This window comes from Ahaetulla prasina, chromosome 2 (assembly GCF_028640845.1).
Source record: "Ahaetulla prasina isolate Xishuangbanna chromosome 2, ASM2864084v1, whole genome shotgun sequence".
NCBI lineage: Eukaryota > Metazoa > Chordata > Lepidosauria > Squamata > Colubridae > Ahaetulla > Ahaetulla prasina.
In genome coordinates this window covers 146329632-146354851 of record NC_080540.1, presented here as the reverse complement: position 1 = coordinate 146354851, position 25220 = coordinate 146329632, and the positions used below count along the sequence as shown (strand labels likewise).

The window sequence follows — 25220 nt, the reverse complement described above, 5'->3', positions numbered from 1 at the left end:
ACAGATGCAAAAAATGAGTTAAGTAATTCTGCTTTCTCTCTGTTGCTTGTCACCTTCTTGCCACTTTCTCCCAGCAATGGACCAATTGTTTCCTTGACTTTTTTCTTGTTTTTCTTGTAACATGTTCAACATGTTAGTTGGAAGAAGCTTTTTTTTTATTTTTTACTTTTGTCGCAAGCCTTTGTTCACTGTGAGCCTTAGCTTTCCTCACTTCATTTTTACAGGCTCAGGCTAGTTGCTGATATTCTGCCTTAGTTATTTGCCCCTCTTTCCACTTTTTGTACTTTATATAAATGTTATTACTAAAATTGGGCCTTAGGTTTGGATATCCATTTTACACTTAGGAATCTGTTCCTTCATTTCTCTATTCTTTTTCTTCCAGATTAATGTGTCATTTTCATTTTTCAGCTTAGTGTTCTTTTTCCTCCAGGCATGCAAACAGTTTTGTGATGGAGTTTTTATGGTGATTTTCTCAATGTTTGATTTGCAATAATGACATGAACTCACTCCAAACTTGCTTTCAAATTATAATTTTTCCCTAAGTATAGCTTAAATTAAGCAGAAACAGAAACTAGTATAGAGAAGCATCATCACACTTTTTAAAACAAATTTTTGCAACTTTTCATTCTACTGATTCCCACCCATTTATTTGCATAAACTTCCTCTTCAGACAAAACTTCACAAAAGAGGAAACAGCTTCTTCATTCTTATTTAAAGATGACTGAAAAACTAGGATTTCTATATCTCTTGTTAACATTGTGTAAGGACTGCTTTATTTTTACTAATAGTTCAATTTGTTTAATGTCATTCAATATTAAATGTTTTAGTTTGTTTAATGTCACTCAACATTAATTATTGTTAATTTCAATCCATTTAGGGGTGCAAAATACAAAGGAGAATGGTGGTGTTAAGGAGGATAATAGAGCAAACCCTGGTAAGTTTCTCCCTGGAACTACAGAAGTACATTTATTATATGTTATATTTGTATTTTCTGCTATTAATGTAATATTTTTCCATTAAGATCAACACTTCATAGACTTGGTTGTGATGTGTGCTAAAGCATCTGTGTAAGAATGCAGAACCATCTGTTCAAACATACTTTAAAACATATATATCAAATTTTAAAAGAAAAATGTAACTTATAGAAAAAGTTTTAATTGTCGTTAGTCACCTTGGAAATCTGGTAGTATGTTATGTTGGAAGAATGGCTGAGGATTTTCTGTATCTTCTGTGCTCAGACTACAGAAAAGAATATACATTTATTATTACATTTTTAATCTTTATATTTGGAATATATACTCTGAACCAGGGGTCTCCAATCTTGGTCCCTTTAAGACTTGTGGACTTCAACTCCCAGAGTCCCTCAGCCAGCAAAGCTGGCTGAGGAACTCTGGGAGTTGAAGTCCACAAGTCTTAAAGGGACCAAGGTTGGAGACCCCTCCTCTGAACCACTCCTACAAACTGATGTCACATCTCTAAATTGGAGCTGAGCATCTCTCCTTCCATGCTGCAAATCCACTTTATTGAATCTTATTTGACTGAAATTACTAACATTCACTGCCTATGGATGATGTTAGATGTGAGAAAATTCACAAAGGAGAAGACTATAAATGACTATACTGAGAGTTAACCTGCTACTGAAGACTTGTTGCCAAGAGAAGAGCAAGAAGAAAAATCAGCCATTACCATTCCAACCAATTTGGCTTATTTACCTCATGAGGTATGACCTTGGATTACAAGTAGTCCTCTAGTTATGTCTACAATTAAGCCCAAAATTTATGTTGCCAAGTGAGACATTTGTTAAGTGAGTTTTGTCCTATTTTATGAAATCTTTCTTGCCCTGGTTGTCAAGTGAATTGTCGCAGTTGTTAAGTTAGTGACATGGTTATTAAGTGAATCTGGCTTCCCCATTGACTTTGCTTGTCAGATGGTCACAAAAGGTGATCACATGATTTCGGGACACAGCAGTGGTCATAAATATGAATCAGTTGCCAAACATCTGAATTTCACATAATCATGGGGATGCTGCAACAGTCATAAGCGGGAAAAATGGTCATAAGTCAGTTTTTTCAGTGCTTTTGTAAGTTCAAACAGTCACTAAACGAAGTGTCCTAAGTCAAGTACTACCTGTATTTATTTTCAATACTACAATTCACAACATTAACTGTAAATCACCTATTAGCAGTAATGTAACAAGCCACAATGAACAAACAATGGTTTCGCATGACGTATGAACTCACCCACAGAGCCAAGATTACAATATCTATATTTTTATATTGTGATAGTAGCAAAATCTTATTATGGTCATTGATAATAATAATAATAATAATAATAATAATATTTTTATTTATAGACCGCCCTTCTCCCAAAGGACTCAGGGCGGTGTACAGCCACAAGTAAAATACAAAAAGAAAACAACAGTACAAAACTAAAAACAACCCTTAAAAAACCTATTTAATTTGGCTACTTATAGATAAGAAAATATTCCCACTAAAATTTACTAAAAAATTTAAAAACCCATACAATTTAATAATATAAAATCTAAAATTTAAAATTTAAGCGAGCCCAGCAAGACGAAATAAGTAGGTTTTGAGTTTGCGGCGGAAGGTCCAAAGGTCAGATATTTGATCAGAATACTCATGATGTTCAAATACTCCCTTTTTGATATATACAATAAATAGCTATGATGACATATGATTAAAATTGATGTCTATAGAGATTCTCAACATTCAGATCATGGTTGTCCCACAGGTGTTTTTTCCAAAAGGCAACTGGACTTTCTCGGTGGTTTTTTTTTTTTTAATATTTTTTATTTTATTTATTAGTTGAGTACGTATTAGATAATATATATATTGTAAACATGAATTGAATACATAAAATGAATACAATTAAAGGGAACATTAGGACAGGGACGGTAGGCATGCTGGTGCGCTTATGCCTGCCCCTTACAGACCTCTTAGGAATGGGGTGAGGTCAAAAGTTGACTTTGTATATAATATACAAATGGATGAAGACTATTGCTTAACACAATGTAAGCCACCCTGAGTCTTCGGAGAAGGGTGGGATATAAATTCAAAAAAAAACAACAACATCCAGTCTAAGGTTAAAATTTTGGGAGTTTTGGGATGAAACCACAGAGTCAGGTAGTGCATTCCAGGCATTGACCACTCTGTTGAAGTCGTATTTTCTGCAATCGAGTTTGGTGCGGTTTACCTTAAGTTTGTATCTATTGTGTGCTCGTGTATTGTTGTGATTGAAGCTGAAGTAGTCATTGACAGGTAGGACATTGTAGCAGATGATTTTATGAGCTATGCCTAGGTCATACCAAAGGCGGCGTAGTTCTAAATTTTCTAAGTCCAAAGTTTCAAGTCTGGTGGCATAAGGTATTTTATTGCGAGCAGAGGAGTGGAAGACTCTTCTTCCAGATATTTCCGGACACATTCAATTGTATTAATGTCCGATATGCAGTGCGGGTTCCAGACAGATGAGCTGTATTCGAGAATTGGTCTAGTAAATGTTTTATATGCTCTGGTTAGTAGTGTAATCTTATCAGAGAAGAAGCTATGCAAGATTAGGTTTACAATCATTAATGCCTTTTTGGCGATGTTGTTACAGTGGGCTTTGGCACTTAGATCATTTGATATGAGTACTCCAAGGTCCTTGACAGAGTGAGGGTCATCTACAAGGTCATGTCCACTCAGTTTGCATTTTTTGTTCCGATTCCTTTTGCCAATGTGTAAGACAGAGCATTTGTTGGTTGAGATTTGGAGTTGCCAATTTTTTGACCATTCCGAGACAAAGTCAAGGTCTTTTTGAAGGGTAGCAGCATTGTTGGTGGTGTTAAATAGTTTTACATCATCGACGAAGAGAATGCAGTTACTTATAATATGATCACAAAGGTCATTTATGTATAGTATGAAGAGTGTTGGTCTAGAACGCTGCCTTGGGGGACACCTTTTCATCTAAGAAGCTTCTTCATTTCTAACTGATTGGTAGGGAATGGAAGGATCCTTCAAGTAACCCAGTCCTATGCCATGAAAGGTGTTAAAGGAACTTTGAATTGGATCTGGAAAGAGACTGGTAACCAGTTCAGTTTGCAAAGCAGAGGTGTAACGTGTATTCTAACACACACACACACACACACACGTTCATGCCATTGCATTTTGCACCAGGTGAAGTTTACAAAAACTCTTCAAGGGCAGCTCCATATAGAGCACCAAGTAGATTTTACAAAGACCATCAACACATATACAGCTCAATGTGCAGGTAAAATCTAGTGGGAGCAGCTTGAATGAAATTTATATCAACACACATCAACATACAAGCTGCTTGAAAAATAAGACTGGGATCTGTGATGAGGAAGATGAGTTATGGGCCACCAGTCAAACTTTAGAAATCCCAGATTTCCAGTTTGGTATGGAGACTCTTTTATTTACATCTTAAACCTCCAACAATGTAAGAGGCTACCTGTTCATCTTTGGAGTGCTCTGTTGCTTATGTGTTCTGTGAAAATTCTGTCATCTAGATTACGGCCCTGTGATAACATATGTATCCATTGACAAAAAACAGAGAAAGCAGGAATCACAGAAACCATCTATTGCCTCTGATATAGAAAGTTTCTCAAAGCTAAGGTTAATGTTGAAGAACAGCCAAAAGTAGCCAAATGTTGTTTTTTTCTGACAAAAAAGATAAACTACCCACAAAACAAGTTAAGTGGAGTGTATTATTCTAGTTGCTGTTGCTCAGGATTTATGATCTTTGACAGCAGTGAAATGTATGCAAATGAAAAAGCAGTATGTGAAGAGAAACAGAGCTCCTAGAACCGTGATGGCGAACCTTGGCACATGTGCCACAGGTGGCACGCGTAACCATATCAGTGGGCACGCGAGCTCAGCTCTGGCGCACATGTGTGCACTGGCCAGCTGATTTTCGGGCCTTCTGGGCCCACTAGAAGTAGGGAAACAGCCTATTTCCTGCCTCCCGTTTTTCTCTCTCACCTGGCTCCAGAGCCTCTCTATGAGTCTGGGGAGGGCAAAAATGGCCTTTCCCACCACCCCTGGAAGCCCTCTGGTGGCCAGAAACTGCCTGTTTTCCAACTTCCAGTTTAACAAGTGACTTTTTTGCTGTCCTCACCCTCCAGAGCCTCTCTAGGATTCTCCGGGGGGGCGGGTAATGGGAAAGGCCATTTTCTCCCTCTCCAGACTCATAGAGAGGCTCTGGAGGCAGGTGAGAGAGAAAAACAGGCCTACTGGGCCATTGCGTGCCAGGAGCGGGGGGGAGGGGAGTCACGCAGGCATGTGTAGGGCGGTGCACATAGAATTATGGGTGCGGGCATGCGTGCCTGACCCCCCCCCCCGCCTCCTGGCACGCGATGGCAAAAAGGTTAGCCATCACTGTCCTAGAGATAAAAGATTCTCTAGATCAGGGGTCCCCAATCCCCAATTTGTGAACTGGCATCAGGTCACGACATGCCAACTACTGGGCCACGTAAACAAGCAAAGCCCCATACACAGGATGGAGACAGCACACGAAACCACACCCATTTCAGTCCACTGAAGCTTCTCTCCACTGAACCAATCCCTGGTGCCCAAAAGGTTGGGGGCCACTGCTCTAGATCAGAAAATTTCAGAGCTAAACCTCTTGGTGATATCTTCACACAAAAAACAAATCACCATTATTGAAAATTCTGATGATGAACATCATTGCTGTTGAAGCATTGCTGAAAGCAATGATCTGTTTACAGGGTCTGCATTGGAGAATTTTTTTTAAAAAATCCCTTACAATAATAAGCAACATCCATCTTCAATAGTCTTTATGGGAAAAAATATGATGAGAGTTTTTTAAAAAATAGCAGTTGGAATATAGCTGGAAATTAAAACTGCTTATCAGATGAATTTTCCTTTCCATGCAGTACAGAAATCAAGTTGTATTTTTAAAATTTTCCAACACAAGTCCATATTCTTTTGGAGAAGGAGAATATTTGGAATGGAAAGCAGAAAGGCCAATTTCCAGAAATCATTCAAAAATGAAAACTACACAACAAATCACATTTGGCAGCCAAACAACAATATTTAAACTTATTTTTTTAGGGGGCTTTAATTATTGTTGTTTATCCCGGGATTATGGATTTGTTTCTGTATGGATTGTGGGATGTTTTTTGTTTGTTCGTTCGTTTATCCAGTAGCTGCAGAAAAGTTCCTAAGTTCAGCTAAAGTAAAGTGGTAGCAGTAACACTAATGAAACCATTTTTTGTGCTGTTAACAGAAAAGTCTGTTAGTTAGTAGATTTTCATGGGAGGATAGATGGCAAAGCGAAGCTCCTAGCTCATAGAATAGAATAGAATAGAATAGAATAGAATAGAATAGAATAGAATAGAATAGAATAGAATAGAACAGAACAGAATTTTTATTGGCCAAGTGTGATTGGACACACAAGGAATTTGTCTTGGTGCATATGCTCTCAGTGTACATAAAAGAAAAGATACGTTCATCAAGGTACAACATTTACAACACAATTGATGGTCAATATATCAATATAAATCATAAGGATTGCCAGCAACAAGTTATAGTCATACAGTCATAAGTGGAAAGAGATTGGTGATGGGAACTATGAGAAGATTAATAGTAGTGCAGATTCAGTAAATAGTCTGACAGTGTTGATGGAATTATTTGTTTAGCAGAGTGATGGCCTTCGGGAAAAAACTGTTCTTGTGTCTAGTTGTTCTGGTGTGCAGTGCTCTATAGCGTCGTTTTGAGGGTAGTAGTTGAAACAGTTTATGTCCAGGATGCGAGGGGTCTGTAAATATTTTCACGGCCCTCTTCTTGATTCGTGCAGTATACAGGTCCTCAATGGAAGGCAGGTTGGTAGCAATTATTTTTTCTGCAGTTCTAATTATCCTCTGAAGTCTGTGTTTTTCTTGTTGGGTTGCAGAACCGAACCAGACAGTTATAGAGGTGCAAATGACAGACTCAATAATTCCTCTATAGAACTGAATCAGCAGCTCCTTGGGCAGTTTGAGCTTACTGAGTTGGCGCAGAAAGAACATTCTTTGTTGTCCTTTTTTAATGATGTTTTTTACATCATTACATCCCATCAGTGGAGACAGCAGGTGGGTTCAGGACACAACTATCTCGGATAACCAGTAGACACAATGGGCTATAAACAGGGCTGACAGAGCATTTATATTTCTCAATTTATTATACCCTGCTTCCCTTTGAGGCCAGGAACTTATGAGGATGTGCTGAAGAGTCAGTGCCACTGAAGTTAATACAGTGTAAATCGTTTGATAATCAATGGTCAATTTTTATTACAGAGTCGCCTCAGAATAATGCCTCTTGCTCAAAGATTGTGAAGGGTATCAAAATCTACAGTCCCACGCCAGAAATCACCATCGGAGCAAAAGTGAAATTGGTGTGCTACTTGGAGACAAATTGTCTGCCAATTAATTACACCTTATTTTTAAAGAAAAAAAGAGTGCAAGGTCCTGCGCCACAGAGCATGAAGAAACAAAAAGTTGAATTTAACACCACAATCCATTCCAACAGTCAACTGGGTCCATATAAGTGCAAAGCTGACTACCTGAACAGAACTATGGCATCAACATATAGCCCAGCTTTCAACTTTACATTAAGAGGTACATGTATTTTCCAATAGGAAAACCTTATTAAGCCCACCAGTGTGCTTTTAGGGGTAGCTTTTGGGGTGCTTTTTTGTTTTAAGGTTTCTTTTGTGCTCTTGATACTTATTTCCAAAGAAATTGAGGAATATTTAAGTCCTTCATAATTCCACCTGATTAGTATCTCTGTCATTATAGATATACAAAGGCTCTAGACGACATTTGCTCCATAAATAGGAAAAATATATGAAAAAGGCATAGGGAATGAGATATTTTATTTTATTTTATTTTATTTATTTAATTTCATCATAACAGTATACATAAACATTGTCATAAGTAAACAACATATCATGAAAATATATATATATATATATATATATATAAGTAAAGAATATGCATTAGCTATATTAATTAGATATAATAAAGGGAACAACAGGACAGGAACGGTAGGCACTTTTGTGCTCTTATGCACGCCCCTTATAGTCCTCTTAGGAATGGGCTGAGATCAATAGTAGACAGTTTTTGGTTGTAGATTTTGGGATTTTGAGTAGAGACTATGGAGTCAGGTAATGAGTTCCAAGCATTAACAACTCTGTTGCAGAAGTCATATTTTCTGCAATCAAGTTTGAAGCAGTTGACATTAAGCTTGAATCTATTTTTTGCTCTTGTAATATTATTGTATTGTATATTGTATTGTATATTTTATAATATTGTATTGTATTGTATTGTATTGGTAGTAGTGGGAGTATTTCCTAGCCAAGTGAAGAGAATCTGGAGTAGATAAAAATATTGTCCAGTGAAAAAGAATACTAACGTTGTAATTTAGCAAGGTCTGGGTTATTTCAGATTTTCCATTCCTAGTCTAGCAAGAAATCCGATTCTTCATAACTTTGAAGGAGAGATAGCTTTTTTAAAAAAAAAAAAAGATAATATTTTATTGTTAAAATAGTAGAATATGAAAGAAAGCAAGAAAAAGAATAACAATGAAAAAGGCCACATAATATAGTAATATTTATAAGCTCTTTAGTGCTCTTTGGCCTTGGTTGTTTTCTTGAAGACATTTCATGACCCAATCTATTATATGATGATATTATCTAGTTGCAGTGGTGAAATCTGAACTGGTTTACTACCGGTTTGCTGGCTGCGCATGCGTGCTATGCAAGTGCCTGCGCAGTGCACACCATGCACCAACTGTGAGGTGCGCACGCCTGCAGTGCACACCAAAAGGAGGCATCGGGTAAGTAGAACGGGGGAGGGGTGATCAGCTGTGGCACGTGATTGTTTTTTTTTTACTTTTAAAAGCATTTTTTTACAACCTATTTGGCCGAATAAGTAGTAAAAAAATGCTTTTAAAAGTTAAAAAAAAGACTCTAATGATCAGGCAGCTCAGCTGTGATTGTCAGAGCCTTTTTTTTAACCTTTTAAAAGCACAGCTGTGATCGTTGGAGCCTTTTTTTTACTTTTTTAAGGCATTTTAAAAAATGCCTAAAAAGTTACCAAAAAAAAAGTTCCGATGCTCAGCTGAGCAACACTCAATCTTCAGAACTTTTAAAAAAAACCTTTTAAAGCATTTTTAATTACCGGTTCCAGAGAACTGGGAGTAAAAAAATGCTTAAAAAGAAAAGAAAAGAAAGTTCCGATGATCGGGCGTCACTCACCTGATCATCGGAACTTTTTTTTTACATTTTTTACTACTGGTTCGGTGAACCAGTAGCCTTTTTTACTACTGGTTTGGGTGAAGCGGACCGAACCAGGAGCATTTCACCCCTGACTAGTTAGTAATGAAACATACAGCAGACATAACCACTGTAACAATATCTGCAAGAAGACAACCAAGCTCAGAGAGCATGAACAATTTCACAGTTCAAAGACCCATAAATATTCTCTTCTATGGACAATAATGTATATAATTAAAATATAAGAAAATAGTGAGTATAGATTTTTTAAAAACAACTTTCTAGAAACAATGTTCTAGATTGTTCCATCCATTTGTGCCCCAAATGCTAACCACAATTTAAATGTTTATGCTTTACACCAAACAATGATTGGTGTTGGTTTCTGTGTTAGTCTTAGAAACCACATTCCAAAAAAGGAAGACCCTGTTTAGTCTGGTACTCATAGCAGCCTAGACAAAGGAAATACCCATATCTAGCCTTTTTTTCTTCCTGATTTTACTGAGTGAAAATAACAACACACAGTAAAGAAGTGAGGGGAGAATAGTAACCAAAACCAATTATGTTTCCCAGTTCTTACTTCATCAAAAATCAATGTTAGGATCAATCTCTGCCTGTATTTATCTTTTATCTCAATGACTCTTACACACAACTGTAAGGAACAGTGAGGTCCTCACATTTTCTGTTAAAAAAACACTACTTTGTAGAATTCTACAGAAAAGAAACAAAACAAGGACCCAGGTTCTTCCTTCCCGTTAAACTCAATTTATTTTTTATACTTATTTATTTTATTTTTATTTTATTTATTTTTCAAGCATGTATTAGATAACAGATAAAAATATAAAAATGGTTTTGAATACATGAAAAGGATACAAGTAAAAAGGGACATTAGGACAGGGAAAGTAGGCATGCAGGTGCCCCTTACAGATCTCTTAGGACTGGGGTGAGGTCAACAGTAGACAGTTTAAGCTTAAAGTTTTGGGGGTTTGGGGAAAAAACCACAGAGTCAGGTTGTGCATTCCAGGCGTTGACCACTCTGTTACTGAAGTCATATTTTCTGCAATCGAGTTTGGAGTGGTTTACTTTAAGTTTGTATCTATCGTTTTTTTATTTATTATTATTTTGTTTTTTAGATTATGAATCATTATAAATTACTAGTATGTTTATTTTTTGTTTGAAACTAATCCCAGTGAAATAAATCGATTTATTTATGATGTTGCACAGATTCTGTATACTATTAAAGGGTTATAGCATCACAACATTTGAAAACTTCTGCATTAAGCCACCATGTATTTTTGACTTCAGCTTAGTGGAACCCATACTGAGACAGTATGGTTCTAAATCTTGATTTACAGTGTACTACCGGTATTAAAACAGGTCAAGATTTAGTATAATATGTTTGCCCAGTCACTTATTTTGATTCTTTTATGAATACAGCAAGAATTGTGATTAGGTTCAGGAATTTTCTGTCTCTTAGTTGGGCTAGATAGGTGGAGTTTTGCTGGATAGTCTGTCCCTTTTTGTCTGCACCCCATATTTTTTTAAATCTTGCTCCTGAGCAGAGGTGGGTTTCAGCAGGTTCTGACCAGTTCTGGAGAACCGGTAGCAGAAATTTTGAGTAGTTTGGAGAACCGGTAGTAAAAATTCTGACTGGCCCCGTCCCCATCTGCCTCCTGAGTCCCAGCTGATCGGGGAATTTTGCAGTAACCTTCCCCTGGATTGGGGAGGGAATGGAGGTTTTACACTATCCTTCCCATGCCACACCCATCAAGCCATGCCATGCCCACCAAGCCACACCCACAGAACCAGTAGTAAAAAAATTTGAAACCCACCACTGCTCCTGAGAGTTAAGCATCTACAGAACTTGGGGACAACAAGGAGGGAAAAGTCTTCAGAGAATTTTTTTTAAAATTTGCATTTATATCCCGCCCTTCTCCGAAGACTCAGGGCAGCTTACACTATGTTAAGCAATAGTCTTCATCCATTTGTATATTATATACAAAGTCAACTTATTGCCCCCAACAATCTGGGTCCTCATTTTACCTACTTTATAAAGGATGGAAGGCTGAGTCAACCTTGGGCCTGGTGGGACTTGGGAACCTGCAGTAATTGCAAGCAGCTGTGTTAATAACAGACTGTTTTAGCAGTCTGAGCCACCAGAGGCCCCTATTGATGGAAATTGATGGAAATTGCTGCTGTCTATGGATTTTTTTATTATTATTCTGTTTAATTATGTCCAATTCTCAGCAACTATCTGGATAAGTCCCTGCAGTTTTTTTAAGCAAGGTTTTTCAGTAGTGGTTTGCCATTGCAGGCCTGAGAGAGGGTGACTGGCTCATGCTCACCCAGCTGGCTTCGTGCTTTGGAATTAAAACTCATCATCTCCTAGTTTTTAGCCTGATGCCATAATCACTACACCAAATTAAACTAATAAAGAGTAGTTGGTGCAATATCAAGTTTAGGATCCAAGGCATTACTGTTTAGTTTACTTAAAATATCATCATACTTAATGAAAGATACTTATTAATATGATTTTCTTCTTCTTCTAACAACAGAAAATAATAATCTAGCTGTTTTCATTGCGCCTCCTCTCATTCTTCTGCTGCTATTTATTGCAGCAGTTGTGACAATTCAACTATTGATCCTTCCTTGGTGTAAGGCAAGTGAGTATTGGCTAGGCTTGTTTTATAATTACATTTTTTTTGTCAGAACTCTTTGGTACCCTACAAATTTAGAGAATAGAGCATAATACTTGCAAATGGATTGCGTAGCATGAGCTAACAGCTTTAATTTCTTTTACTTTTCAATTAAATTTAAATATTATAGCACACACAATTATAATAGGTTCAGGCAACTTGATTGTTTTGTGAGCTGTTCTGCCTTCCAGTGGGTTTCCAGGTGCAGTTCAAGATGCTGGTAATCAAATTTTACTACTGGTTCTGTGGGTGCGGCTTGGTGGGCATGGCATGGCTTGATGGGTGTGGCTTGGTGGGCATGACAGGGAAAGGATACTGTAAAATCTCCATACCCACCCCACTCCAGGGGAAGGTGACTATAAAATCCCCATTTCCTCTTGCGAAAGGAACGAGACAGGGATGTCCTTTATCACCACTATTGTTTGTTTTAACTCTGGAACCATTATTGGATAAAATACGAGAGTTAAAGAAGATAGAGGGAATTAAAATTAGACAATATGAGTATAAAGTTAGAGCTTTTGCAGATGACGTAGTGGTTACTTTAACAAATCTTATAATTTCAAGTATATCTTTGTTGGAAACAATTGATAAATACGGAAAGGTATCAGGATTTAAAATAAATCAGAATAAAACAAAAGTGATAATCAAAAATATGTCTAAACAACAGAAACAAAAATTAGAGGAAATAACAGGATTTGAGGTGGTAAAAAAGGTTAAATACTTAGGGGTTTATATTAGCTCATCGAACAGGAAACTGTATAAGAATAATTATGAGTTGTTATGGCAAAAAGTTCAGAAAGACATGGCTGAGATGGCTAAAATCTCAGCCTTTTTGAAAGACAATACGCAGGAAAGATATTGAATTGAATGGAAAAAATGGATTGATTATTTACAAAACAGATATCAGATTAAGAGATATCAGATTGCCTTTGAATAATTAGGATGTATTATTTTATATAATGGGGGGGTTAGGAAATGAAAAGATTTGGATGAGATTAATTGGATTAGAAGGGAAAATTTTATTCTATGTTTGGTTTATGTATAACAATACCTTGTGATTGACCCGGGAAGCTGGGGGGTGAAAGGAGGGGAAGGGGTTTGCGGGGGAGGGGAGGGGGGAAAATGTTTTTGTTTGTTAAAACTTTTTCAATTAAAAAAAAAATCCCCATTTCCTCCCGATCAGCTGGGACTCGGGAGGCAGAGAATAGATGGGGGGGGGGCCTGTCAGAGGTGGTATTTACCGGTTCTCCGAACTACTCATAATTTCCGCTACCGGTTCTCCAGAACTGGTCAGAATCTGCTGAAACCCACCTCTGCCTATAGGGGAACCATATGTTGCAGAAGGTCCTCGCAACTATAATTTAACTTTAATTAAAATAGCAATAGCATTAGCATTTAGACTTCTATACCACTTCCTGGTGCTTTACAGCATTCTCTGGGTGGTTTACAGATGTCAGCAAATTGCCCCCAACAATCTGGGTCCTCATTTTACTGACTTCAGAAGGATGGAAGGCAGAATCAACCTTAAGCCGTCTCAGGATCGAACTCGAGGCTGTGGGCAGTTTTTGCCTGCAATACTGCATTCTAACCACTGTGCCATGGGCTCCTTTATGATATATCATACCACAAAAGAGCCCCGGTGGCACAGTGGTTAGAATGCAGTATTGCAGGCATTAATAGCATTAACTATTAATATAATTTAAGGAAGAAATTAAATTTTGGAGTTTAACCAGCTACTATATTCAAAACTTTGAGAGATCGCATATGGCCTTGAAGACTCAGACTGAGCACCTCTGGTTTTCGACGGGGAATCCCAAGAATTTCATTTGATTTCACTTATATGGCCACTTAGCTCACCAAAGAAACTTTGGGCAGCTAATATGGCATTAAAAAAAAATAAAAAATGAAAATCAATCTACACTATGATCATCAAATACATAATGTCACCTCTCAAGACAAGTACATCTAATATCCTGAACTAAATGATAGAGGAAAAGACAGTTTTTTCTGACTTCTGAATTCTGGCTATCAGAATTAGGGCCAGTCAATTTTTTTTGGGTTGGGGGATGATTTTTACAAAGGGCAGGTACCACTACAGAAAAGGTACATTTCTAAGATTCAACCAGATGACCTTGATTTAAAGAGAGGACTTGGAGCACTTCAGCTTAGAATAGCATCTGGGATGGGACAATACAGCTGTAGACAGGTGGCCTCACAAACATCAGTCTTGTGCCTCATGGGGCTTTGTAGGTGATCACCAACACCTTAAATAAGATGCCCATAATTACCTGTGCTCCTGTACTCTGGATCGATTGCAACTTCTGGAGGATCTTCAAGGGCAGTCCCAAGCAGGCCACATTACAGTAATCTAACATGGAGACTGTAGTTTCACCACAAAGGAAAAAAAATCATTGTTTACTTGAGCCCATTGTTTCTACGACTGAAATTTTTTCTTTTCTTTTTTGTTTTTTTGCAGGAAAACTGAAATCAGCTAATATTTGCACTGCATATGATGATACTGGTAACTGTCAACATTTTAACATTGCCATGAAATGTATTTCTTGCCAATGAATAAAAAGAAGGAAACATTTTTCAGCATTTAAAATAGCCTCATCCTAAATCTTTTAAGGCAGAAGCAATCTTTTAGGTGGATGATGGTGCACCTGTCTTGCAGAGACATCAATGATCTCCCACAAATATTTATAGGAATAGGAATATTCTTTATTGACTAAGTATGACTGGACAAGGAATTTTTTTTTTTTTTTTTTTTTTTATTCAAAAAGTTTTTATTAGTCAAAAAAGGTTTATACAAATACATATCAGGTATGGTAAATTTTCATTTTTCTTATCTAAAATAAGAATTTTACTCAAATTTTTTAACACATACAACAGCCATAAGGCAAGCAGGTGACACGAAGTAGCTAAGTTTGCAAATTTTAAATACGTAATAAAGAATAGTCAAGAATAATCAGAATATCGTACAAAAGAGAATAAGGAAAACCAACACAATCCCAAATATCTTTATCACTTCCTAGTTTTGGATCTCAGAACTCTGGGTTCAGCCTGACCCAACTCCAGGGCCGCAACAGCGGCAGCCGCTTCAGCCCCATGATCTATAACCTCCCCTTCTTCAATTCCTGGATCATCTGATTCCAGGAAGGCTTTGTGTTCCTCCACATAGGCCGTAGCCTCCACAATTGTACTGATTTTTTTCGTAATGCCCTCCCGGAAAATCATCAATCCCTCTGGCATCAGCCATCTGAAGCCCACTCCCTTCTGGTACAATTTGCTTGACAAAAAATAATATTTCTTTCTTTTTTCACGTACCTGTCTGGGAATCTGCCTCAGAATGGCTATCTCCCTGCCCCTGTAAATCAGTGCCCCACTCCTATGTTTTCTAAGAATTTCATCTCTCGTGCCTCTTCTCACAAATTTGACATGAACCTCTCTGGGAACTGCATGCGTGCGTGCATATTGCGAATTAACTCTATAAACTCGATCCACATCCCAATTCATGAAATCAACACCTCTCCCAAGAAATTCTCCCAACAATTTAGTCACAACATCTCTCAAATCTTCTTGGTCCACTTCTTCCAAATTTTGAAACCTAAGGAAATAAGACATTTTATCCATCTGTAGTCCAAGCACAGCATTGCCTGTCGCCTCCTCTCTTTACTGCACTGCCCGCATATCACCCTCCAGACCTTCCACTTTCTGCTTGTTTTCTGCTGAAACTTGTTGAGTATCCTTTAAATCCTTTTGGATAGTCACAATTTCTGCTCTTATTTCCGTTTGGCCTCTTTGCAAATCATCCAATTTCTTGTCCATATTAGATAACTTTTCCAAAATTCTCCATCTCTCCAGCAGTTGGTCTCTGACCTTTGCCATTTGAAAAAAAGTATTCAAAATCCTCAGGCAAGCACAGTATCCTTGTAATTTCCTCCGGATCCACCAGGGGCACTCACAGGAGCAACGAGCCGAGAGTACAGTTAGTCAACCAGGAAGCGGAAGGGAAGTGATGTCATCAAAATTCTCATAGTGAAGGCGGAAGCTGGACGCCACCACTGTTCCCCAGAAGGAGGGGGGGCCTCAAACCTTCCCTCCTAAATTTCTCCATCACCTCTTCTCCAGAGCTCCACAAAACCGTAATCTTCTTATTTTAAGTTCTCCTCTCCAGAATAACTCGTGCTCCTTCCAACCGCAGGGAGAAAACCCCCGCACTCCGGAGCACTCCACCACGCCACCGATATTCCCTTCCCTTCTCCTCCTCAATTCTTCTCCGTGCCCTGTTCACCACCAGGCTGCTGCAGTTATAAATCCAATGCCCCGGTATCACCGGGCACAGCGGCCCAGGCGACGACCAAAATAATGGCCGCGGCCTGTGGCCTCCGAACCCCGCCAAGCCTAGGACGCGCCAGCATCGGTCCCCACAGTCCTGTATATCGGCTGGGAGACCCCTGGCGGGCCGTCCGTACGGCAGGTGTCCTTTTCGGAACACCTGGCCCCTGAGGGCCTCGGCGGCGGCCGGATTCGGGCGCTGGAGGCAGGAGAAACCTTCCAGACGTCCGTTGCCGCTGGATACCGGAAGTCGTCCACTGGACAAGGAATTTGTCTCCGGTGCATAAGCTGTCAGTGTGCATACAAACAATGAAGTGATAAGTCATAGATCATAAATCATAAGATACCGATAAGAGAAGGTAATAGAAAAGATGGGAAGATGAGAAAGATGAGAAGGAAATGGCAATTCTGCTCTACTATAGGGCAGTGGTGAAATCCAATTTTTTTTACTACCGGTTCTGTGGGCGTGGCTTGGTGGGCTTGGTGCGGCTTGGTGGGCATGGCAGGGGAAGGATACTGCAAAATCTCCATTCCCTCCCCACTCCTGGGGAAAGGATATTGCAAAATCTCCATTCCCACCCCACTCTGGGGCCAGCCAGAGGTGGTATTTGCCTGTTCTCCCAAACCTGTCAGAACCTGCTGGCTGTGTGGGTCCGATTAGCCCCAAGATGGCACCACCAATAGTAGCATCAGTGAAATGGTCTCTAGTAGTTTTAAAATACTTTTTGATGCAAATCAAACAAAATATAAGAGAAATAGCTGGCTAGGGAATAATCCTCTTCCGCATATGCCATCCTTATAATAAGGGGAACCCACTTTCCATCTTTCTGGACGTTAGACTGAAGTATTGGTTTAACCCCAGGAGACAATTTCTCATGTGTTTGTTGAAGCAAGAATTGAGTTGAGAGGCTGCAGTCGCTTAACTTTGGGCCTATACTTTTCTTCCAGGAGAGAACCAACTTGACAATGAAGATTGTATGGGTAAGAGAACCTTCCATGTACTTTAATCAATTTCTCCAATGTACACCTATAAGAGAAAAAAAACAGTTTCCAAGTGCAAGAATATTATTGATTACATTTTACTTATTTATGGATACACTTGTCACGGAATAGGAGACACAGATTTTATAAATACATCCTAGGTCCACAGAGCAGTAAAGCACAAAGGCTCAACTGATCCTTTTGATCAGGGGTAGACAATCTTGTAAAGGGATCTTGTTACTGTACAACAAGTACAGTACAAGTACTGTTGTATATCGACAAGTACAACTGTCGATATACAACAGTTCATTTACTGACCGCTCAAAGTTACAAGGGTACCAAAAATGGGGCTTATGACCCTTTTTCACACTTACAACATTGCAGCATCCTTGTAGTCACGTGATCAAAATTCAGGTGCTTGGCAACAGGTTCATATTTATGACAGTTGCATTGTGATCCCGTTTTATGACCTTCTGGCAAGCAATGTCAATGGGGAAACCAGATTCACTTAACGGCTGTGTTACTAACTTAACCGTTGTGACTCCAGCCTCCGAACCTGGCCCCATGCCCGAAAGTGACTCTGAGAGCAAGGGGGAAGGGCTGGTAAGGCTTACCTCAGGAACACCGATTCCTTTGGCCTAGCTCCAGGAGCCAGAACCAGGCCAATCGGAGGACGTAATGAGGTCGACATCCCCTGATTCCTCCCTTCCTCAGGTTACGCCTACAGATGCAGCTGATAATCATACCAATCAAGCCTGGATTCAGAAGATTAGAGAGGTGGTGTCATCAAAGGGAAGGGTGGGGCAGGAGCCCCACCCCACAGGATATATAAAGAGTTTTGGGACTGCTCTCAGTTCCACGGGAATCAAATTAGCTGAACCGTGTCGAAGTGAGCTGAAGTCTTAATCTGTTTGAACTTTTTGGCAGGCAGCTGCGTTTTCTCGGCCAGGACTGATAGGAGCCGTGTATCCACTGGCAGTAGGCCAGCTCGTTACTCCAAAGTGAGGACGGAGACAGAACATTAACATCTGCAGTGATTCACTTAACATTTGTGGCAAGAAAGGTGATAAAAAGGGGCAAAACTCACATAACACATCTCACGTAACAACAGAAATGTTGGGCTCAATTGTGGTCATAAGTCAAGGACTACCTGTATACCCGCCCTCTAAAATTATCAATGGCATAAAGTCTAGCCAACAGAAACATTTTTCTGTGCAAGTCCATACAGAATATCAGAGAACAGTTGCTTTTACAAATTTAGTCTAAATCTTCTTACACATACAGGGCAATGTGCCGTAAAGCAAAGCCTCAATACCTTGGCCTCAAAACGTTTTCCTGGTTTGGGGAAAAAACTCTACAGTTAGCAATTTGAGTGAACATATTGGGAATGTTTGGTCTTCCACAGTGACATATTTTGGTTGATTCTTTCATATTAAGGAAGATGGTCTCCAAATGTTTGAACTCCTTCACTTGTTCCATAGTGCTATTATTTCTCCTACAATTATACTTAGTGTACAATTATTACCACTCTTGCTAAACATCTTTGCTTTAGTTTTGGCATTTGCAACAACTTGCAAATTCTGCCTTAAGGTTGGGGGTGTCTATAATTAGTAAGTGGGAATCGAATAGTAAGGGCATCACTAGTTTTGAATCAATACAAGCAGGATCACTTGTAGGATTACCAGCAGGCTGTTCTTTCTTAAATTTCAACTGCCCTCTGAAGAGTCACCAGCCGAGACTTAAAAGAACTGAGAGAGAATCAAAGAAATGCCACCACAGGAAACTCTAGGCTGTTGAAAGGGATACAAGGAGCAGGAATATCTCTTCTCTGGTTTTTATTTCTTGGCCTGAAAGTTATGGATTCTAGATATATGGATTGATGCATCTTGCTAAACTAGAAGGTAGCTTGTTTCTAGCTCAGTGTGATTTACAAGCCTAGCCGCTGTCATTGTAAAAATGTTTTTATAGTTTAGAAAGCATGGAAATATGAGCAGATGAATAGGTACTACTTTGGCGAGAAGGTAACAGTGTTCTGTGCACCTTGATATATAGTCATGCTGGCCACATGATTATGGAAGTTTCTCTCGGCTAAGAAAAAGAGGTGAGCACCAACACCTAGAGTTGAACAGTACTGGACAGGGGAAAACTTTATCTTTTCTATACCTTTATAGATTAGAACAGGGGTGAAATCTAAAAATTTTCCCTACCGGTTCTGTGGGCGTGGCTTAATTGGTGGGCATGGCTTGGTGGTCAGGTGACTGAATGGGCATGGCCAATAATAATAAATAATAAAAATAATACGGTCTACCTTCTTTAAAAATAGAGGCACCGGTCTACTAGCCGCCTACAGCGCTGATCAGCTGTAGTACGGCCCTTGGGAGCACTGCGGCCGTTATTTAAGGCCGTTTGCAGCTATATCACCACCGAGAGCTTCAGGGACAGAGAAGAGGAACAGCGAGGCATGGGCGGTGGGGGGGGGGCAGGGATTTTTGCTACTGGTTCTCCGCACTACCCGCCCCCATCGCTATCGGATTGCATGATCCGGTCCGAACCGGGAGCATTTCACCCCTGGTTTAGAATTATCTGTGCACCAAGCTACCATGTCTTGTTCAACAAACCTTGAATAAAACAAAACATAACTAAGATGTTATGTGAACCCAGCCAGTAATAATCTTGTTCTAGTTCAAACTAAAGCGTCAAAAGCGAAGACTCTGTCAGACAATATGCAAAGTGGTCTTTTTCTTAACCTTGTTTATAACAAAAATATAATTGGTTGAGTTCCCACAGCGTACTCTCCTGCAAGCTATCACCTTCTCAAATTATATGAACCAGCTATAATAACCAAACAATGGCCAACATAATGCAAAATCATTATAAACAGTATAAAACATGCCTTTCCAACAAAATCCATCCCTGACTGTAGATCATGATCATAGTGCTATTATAAGTCTACATTTAGCAGGCCAATCAACAGTCATTTGCATTTTTAAATGTACCCTGATGCCTGCACAAATAAAGGGCATATGAAAATGTACAAAGTGCAATGATAATAATAATAATAATAATAATAATAATAATAATAATAATAATAATAATAATAATAATAATATTTTAATTTGTATACCGCCCTTCTCCCGAAGGACTCAGGGCGGTGAACAGGCAGATAAAATACAAGCATACACAATAATTAAAACAACCCTTAAAAAACTGATTTAAATATGCCCAAAAATTAAAATAATATACACCCCCATAAAATTACAAAAATTTAAAAACCCATCACATTCAATTAAAATTAAAGATAAAAATCAAGCTAGTCCATAAACATCAAATGCTCAATAAGCTAACTAAACAGTGTTAAAGTCTTTTTGGTTTTTCCAAAAACTTCAAAAGAGACAGCATTTAAGCAACCAACCAAAGCAAAGCAAAGCAAACCATGTACTGTACAGGATATAGAAAATGTTTAGGAGAAAAAGATCCTGTGTGAATGGCTTGCTAAACCAGTGTGGGGCCCAATGGGTATACAAATGAAGAAAAAAACAAGCGGTGATTTACCTTCTAGGCCAGTGTTTTTCAAACTTGCCAACTTTTAAGATATGTGGACTTCAACTCCCAGAATTCCCTAGCGAGCATAGATACACACTGCAATGTTCTAGGCACTTATGCAGTGAAGTGACAAATAGGAGAACAACCAGCTCTAGAACAGTTCTCTCACAGCTCTACGTATTCCTTAAATGCTGGGCTACTTCGCTCCAAAACTCCATCTCTAAGCCACTCAGTCTGATCCCATAACACAAGGGCCTAACTACCTGCTGTATCACCCAGAGAGGAAAATTTAATAAAACATTCCAACTGCAAGAGATAAAACAACTTCCAATCCTATCATCAAAACAACAGAGGCAACTACTCCTTTTCAAACAGCTGTATTGAATTTCATGCTTGAACATGAAACCAGCCTGCATTATTTCATACTCAAACCAAAACTCACAAAATGTGTTTCGTTTCAAGCATGAATAATTTTGAACTTGGATCATTTTAGGTTTGAACCATTTTGCATATCCTAATTTATATGTTTGAATTCTTCTTTCAAAGAAATGTCACTTAATTCATTGCCCTTGCTATTTATAATAGAACCCAATTTCTTTCTTGCATTATCATTCAGATTATGAAATAACTGAATACTACAATTTGAAAATGAAAATAAAGACAGATGACAGATACGGTAATTTTAACTTGCATGGATCAAAAGCATTCTAGTTGTGTGTGTGTGTGTGTGTGTGGTGTGTGTGTGTGTGTGTGTTTTAAGTTGTTCGTTTGATTTCTATAGCCACACATCTCAGCAAATGACTCTAGACAGCTCACAATTCAAAACATATATTTCAATTAAAATGTATAAAATATTAAAACAATGAAAACAGTAAAAAGCATTAGAACTGTAAAACACATTAAAATGTTTAATTTGAAGTGGATAATAAAGCAAAATATCTGGTCTGTTAACATATTGTTAGTTAATTAGGAGGCATGTAGTGCTCCATGCTCAGTGGAATGGGCAGGTTTTTAGAACTTTATGGAAGGCTAATAAGGTTGGAGATTGGTCTATGGATGACCATTTGGGCCAGTGAAACTAGCCAATAATTGCAGTAATATTAGGTAGCGCTGCCTACCTAAATGGGAGCATATAATTGCTTCCTAAAAAAGATAATAAAAAAGTCTACATCAGAGCAAGAGAGCTCCTTGCTGTTTCAACAGGATATACATGAGATAAATCACTTGGGTGTGAAGCAATGTAATTAAAATGTAGAGCACAAACTAAAATAAAAATTATCTGTGGTTCCCTAGAATTGGATGGAAAACTTGCAACTCTTGGTAGCCATAGCTAGAATAGCCAATAGTGAGAAAGTCAGTAAGTTGTAATTCAGCATTGTCTGAAAATCACTGGTTCCTTGCTGTTGCTCTACAAGTGTTATTGGTTGAAAGTGAGGTCTATTTCTGAAATGTTGCGAGGTCGTTCTATTTACTCAGAAGTGAGTGCCATTGATTTCAGTGAGACTTCAAAATACCAGTTCAGTACAGCTGCAGACACAAACCTTGCTAAGAGAGGTAGGCCTGAATCATCAGCATGACCAAGTGAAAATTACACTACTTTTACAGTGCAATGGATAGGCACCTATCAGTTTTCTGAATGGACAGGTATCAGGTTTTACCCTGATTATACCCTGGTTAACCAGGGTATTTACCAGGTTATACCCTGACTTATCCGGGGAATAAAGACAGCAATTTGTCACAATCTTCTACCAGCAAGCATAATCTAAGTCATTTTATTATCTAGTTTTAAGAGTTATTTTTGGGAGTCTCCCCTCAGTATGCTAACATTTTTTAAATTTATGTTTCTATTCTAGTGAATGACAGTGAAGACAGTGTAACCTATGCAGAAGTCATCTGTAAATAAGAGTGATTCCTTTATATGACAAGGATGAATGTTTAAATTATTCTATAGTTCCATATTATTTTTATCTCTTTATCTATACAACTCAGCAGGCAATCCAACATCAGAATAAGTATCTGAACATGGATGCAGTCCCCAGAATCTCATTTTGCCAAAAAATGTTGGTGGCAAACATGTTTGGAACCATTCTAGTTTTCAAGATTACAATAAGGGTTAAGAGAAAGATGAAAAATGACAAAAATGTGAAAGATCTATAAAATTCAGAAGTATTTTTGGAATGGTCGAGTCACAGAAGAATGCCATGATGGGAACTGAGGCAAGAATATCTAAATATCTAGTCAAGAGTTTCTTAGACTGGTGCAGTCTACTAGTCTTAGTCTCTGACTAGTAGAAGGCCTTATCTTCTGTCAGGGGAATCATCTGGGAAAACCAAGCAAGATCTTCCTGTTCACCTTCGATGAGTCGTCTTCTTCTGGAACTCACATAGCAGTTTTCAGCAATTTTCTTCTGAATTGCCCTGGAACAAGCTCTCACCAAGATAAACACGTCCTATCCAGTTATTGTTCAGCATTACACTTTACTAAAACAGCCACTGTCTACTCTAGAACCACATCACCACCATGCATTCTCCATCCAAGTTCTGCTCAGAATTTTCAAGGCAGTCTTCTTTTGCCAGCTCATTAACTTTCCTTTTCTCTCCTCCATCAGAATTTTCCTATGGGAAATTAAGCTACCTGCCCTACTCACAGCTTTCACTTTTCTGCTCACTTAATAGATGGATAGTTGGTTGTCTGCATGGACATAAGACCCTTCACTGGGAAGACAGGGTTGAACACAGGCTCTGAGTTGATTTGAACTCCCAAAATAACCAGAGGATAAAAGTTGCTTATACCTGGTATAGTGAAGGCAAAGCCAAAAGGTTTCTGAGGAATCCTTTCAGATGCTCTCCCTTATAAGTCAGTGGAGTTTTTTTGCATTCACTTTGAATGCTTCTATAATTAATTATATAAAGATACTGAGTCTGTCTTATGAAGCAGGGTTTCCACTTGTTTCTCCAAGCTAGTCTCTTCCAATTGCTCACGAATACTGAATTTCTAGAACAGGGGTGTCCAAACTTTTTTGAGTGAGGGCCAAATACAGAAAAATAAGCAAAGGCCCGGGCCACCGGGGGGGGGGGGATGGGCGTGGCTTATTTTGGGGTGTGGCTTGGTGGTCATGTGACTGGTGGGTGTGGCTAACTGCTCATGTGACTGAGTGGATGTGGCTATGGGCATAGAAACTACTCAGAGGGCTAAAAAAAGTAATTTTTGACCAGTCCTCACACTTATGACCATCCTCACATTTATGCCCATTGCAGCATTTTTAACAACCATATCACTCATTTCACAACTGCTTCTCTTCACCACGGTTACAAGATAGGGTGCAAAATGTAAAGATAGTTGTAGGTGTGAGGACCAGTCAAAAGTGTGAGGACAGGTCAAAAATAACTTTTCAGCCCTCTGAGTAGTCCCTATGCACAAAATGCTGCAACAGGCATAAATGATGACCGGTCATAAGTGTGAGGACTGGTCAAAAGTGCGATATAGTTTTTGTCTGGAGACATTCTGCACACTTCCCCCCACCAACGCTGTTCGGCCCCTCGCCGCCCTCACCTGTTTCTCGATGCCGGTCTTCTTCTTTTCCGCCAGGGGAGTCCCAGCTGCTTTCTATCAGTCTGCAGGGTGCAAAACTGTCACACTGGGAGATCCTGCAGCATGCAAAGAAGCCCCCAAGGGTCCCTCGGTTTGGGCACAGGTTTGGGAGCAGAGCCCCCAAAGGGCTTTGAAGCTGCTCCGAGGGGCAGCTGGGGCCCATGTACAGAGTGCGCAATAGCCACAAGCCACAAGAGTTTTGCAGCCAGCCAGTCCTTCTCGGAGGCAGACAAAATGAAACAGAAACAAGCCAAGCGGGTGAGAGACACCTTCAAAGGCAAACAAACAAACAAACTTCCCTTTTGGGAAGAGGCAGCGCTGTGCTAGGAAGGCGGCTGTTCTCCCCTCCGAGGGCCTTGTGGGTCAGCCAGGAGGCTTTGGCCCATTGGAGGAACGACCTGGCAATGCCCCATGGGGCACAGGGCCACCAGCCGCCAAGCTGCCTTGGGCCCAAAAGACTCTTTGCGAGGAAGGGCTTCATCCCCTTGGGCATCCCGGCATCCCAGGATGTTGCCATCTTCCCAGCTGTGGCAACACCGCGGGGGTGGGGTGGGGTGGGGTGGGTCTCTTGGCTCTCTCCAGAGCCTCCTTGGTCACTCAGCTTCCCGGACAAGGCCCCAACTGAGCTCGCCCCCTCACCAGGCGCCGAGGATTCCCACCAACTGAGCTGCATCGCGGGGAGGAGGCGGTGGCTGGAGAGGGACAACCCGCCGCCCCCACCCAGAGGTTCTCCGGGAGCAGAAGCGCCCTGCCCGCCGGGACCCTCGGCAGCCCCGGCAGCGG

General features: G+C 39.5%; 1 protein-coding gene across 1 annotated transcript; it reads left to right on the top strand.

Moving 5' to 3' along the window:
* Positions 1 to 716: 716 nt before the first annotated feature.
* Positions 717 to 24608, top strand: LOC131193357 (uncharacterized). The gene is made up of 8 exons (XM_058173445.1): positions 717 to 760; positions 878 to 934; positions 7313 to 7633; positions 11910 to 11951; positions 14461 to 14505; positions 17271 to 17303; positions 21463 to 21522; positions 22700 to 24608. The coding sequence occupies exons 1-8, from the start codon at positions 718 to 720 to the stop codon at positions 22747 to 22749; spliced, it is 651 nt and encodes a 216-aa protein (XP_058029428.1). The 5' UTR covers position 717; the 3' UTR covers positions 22750 to 24608.
* The last annotated feature ends 612 nt before the right edge of the window (positions 24609 to 25220 follow it).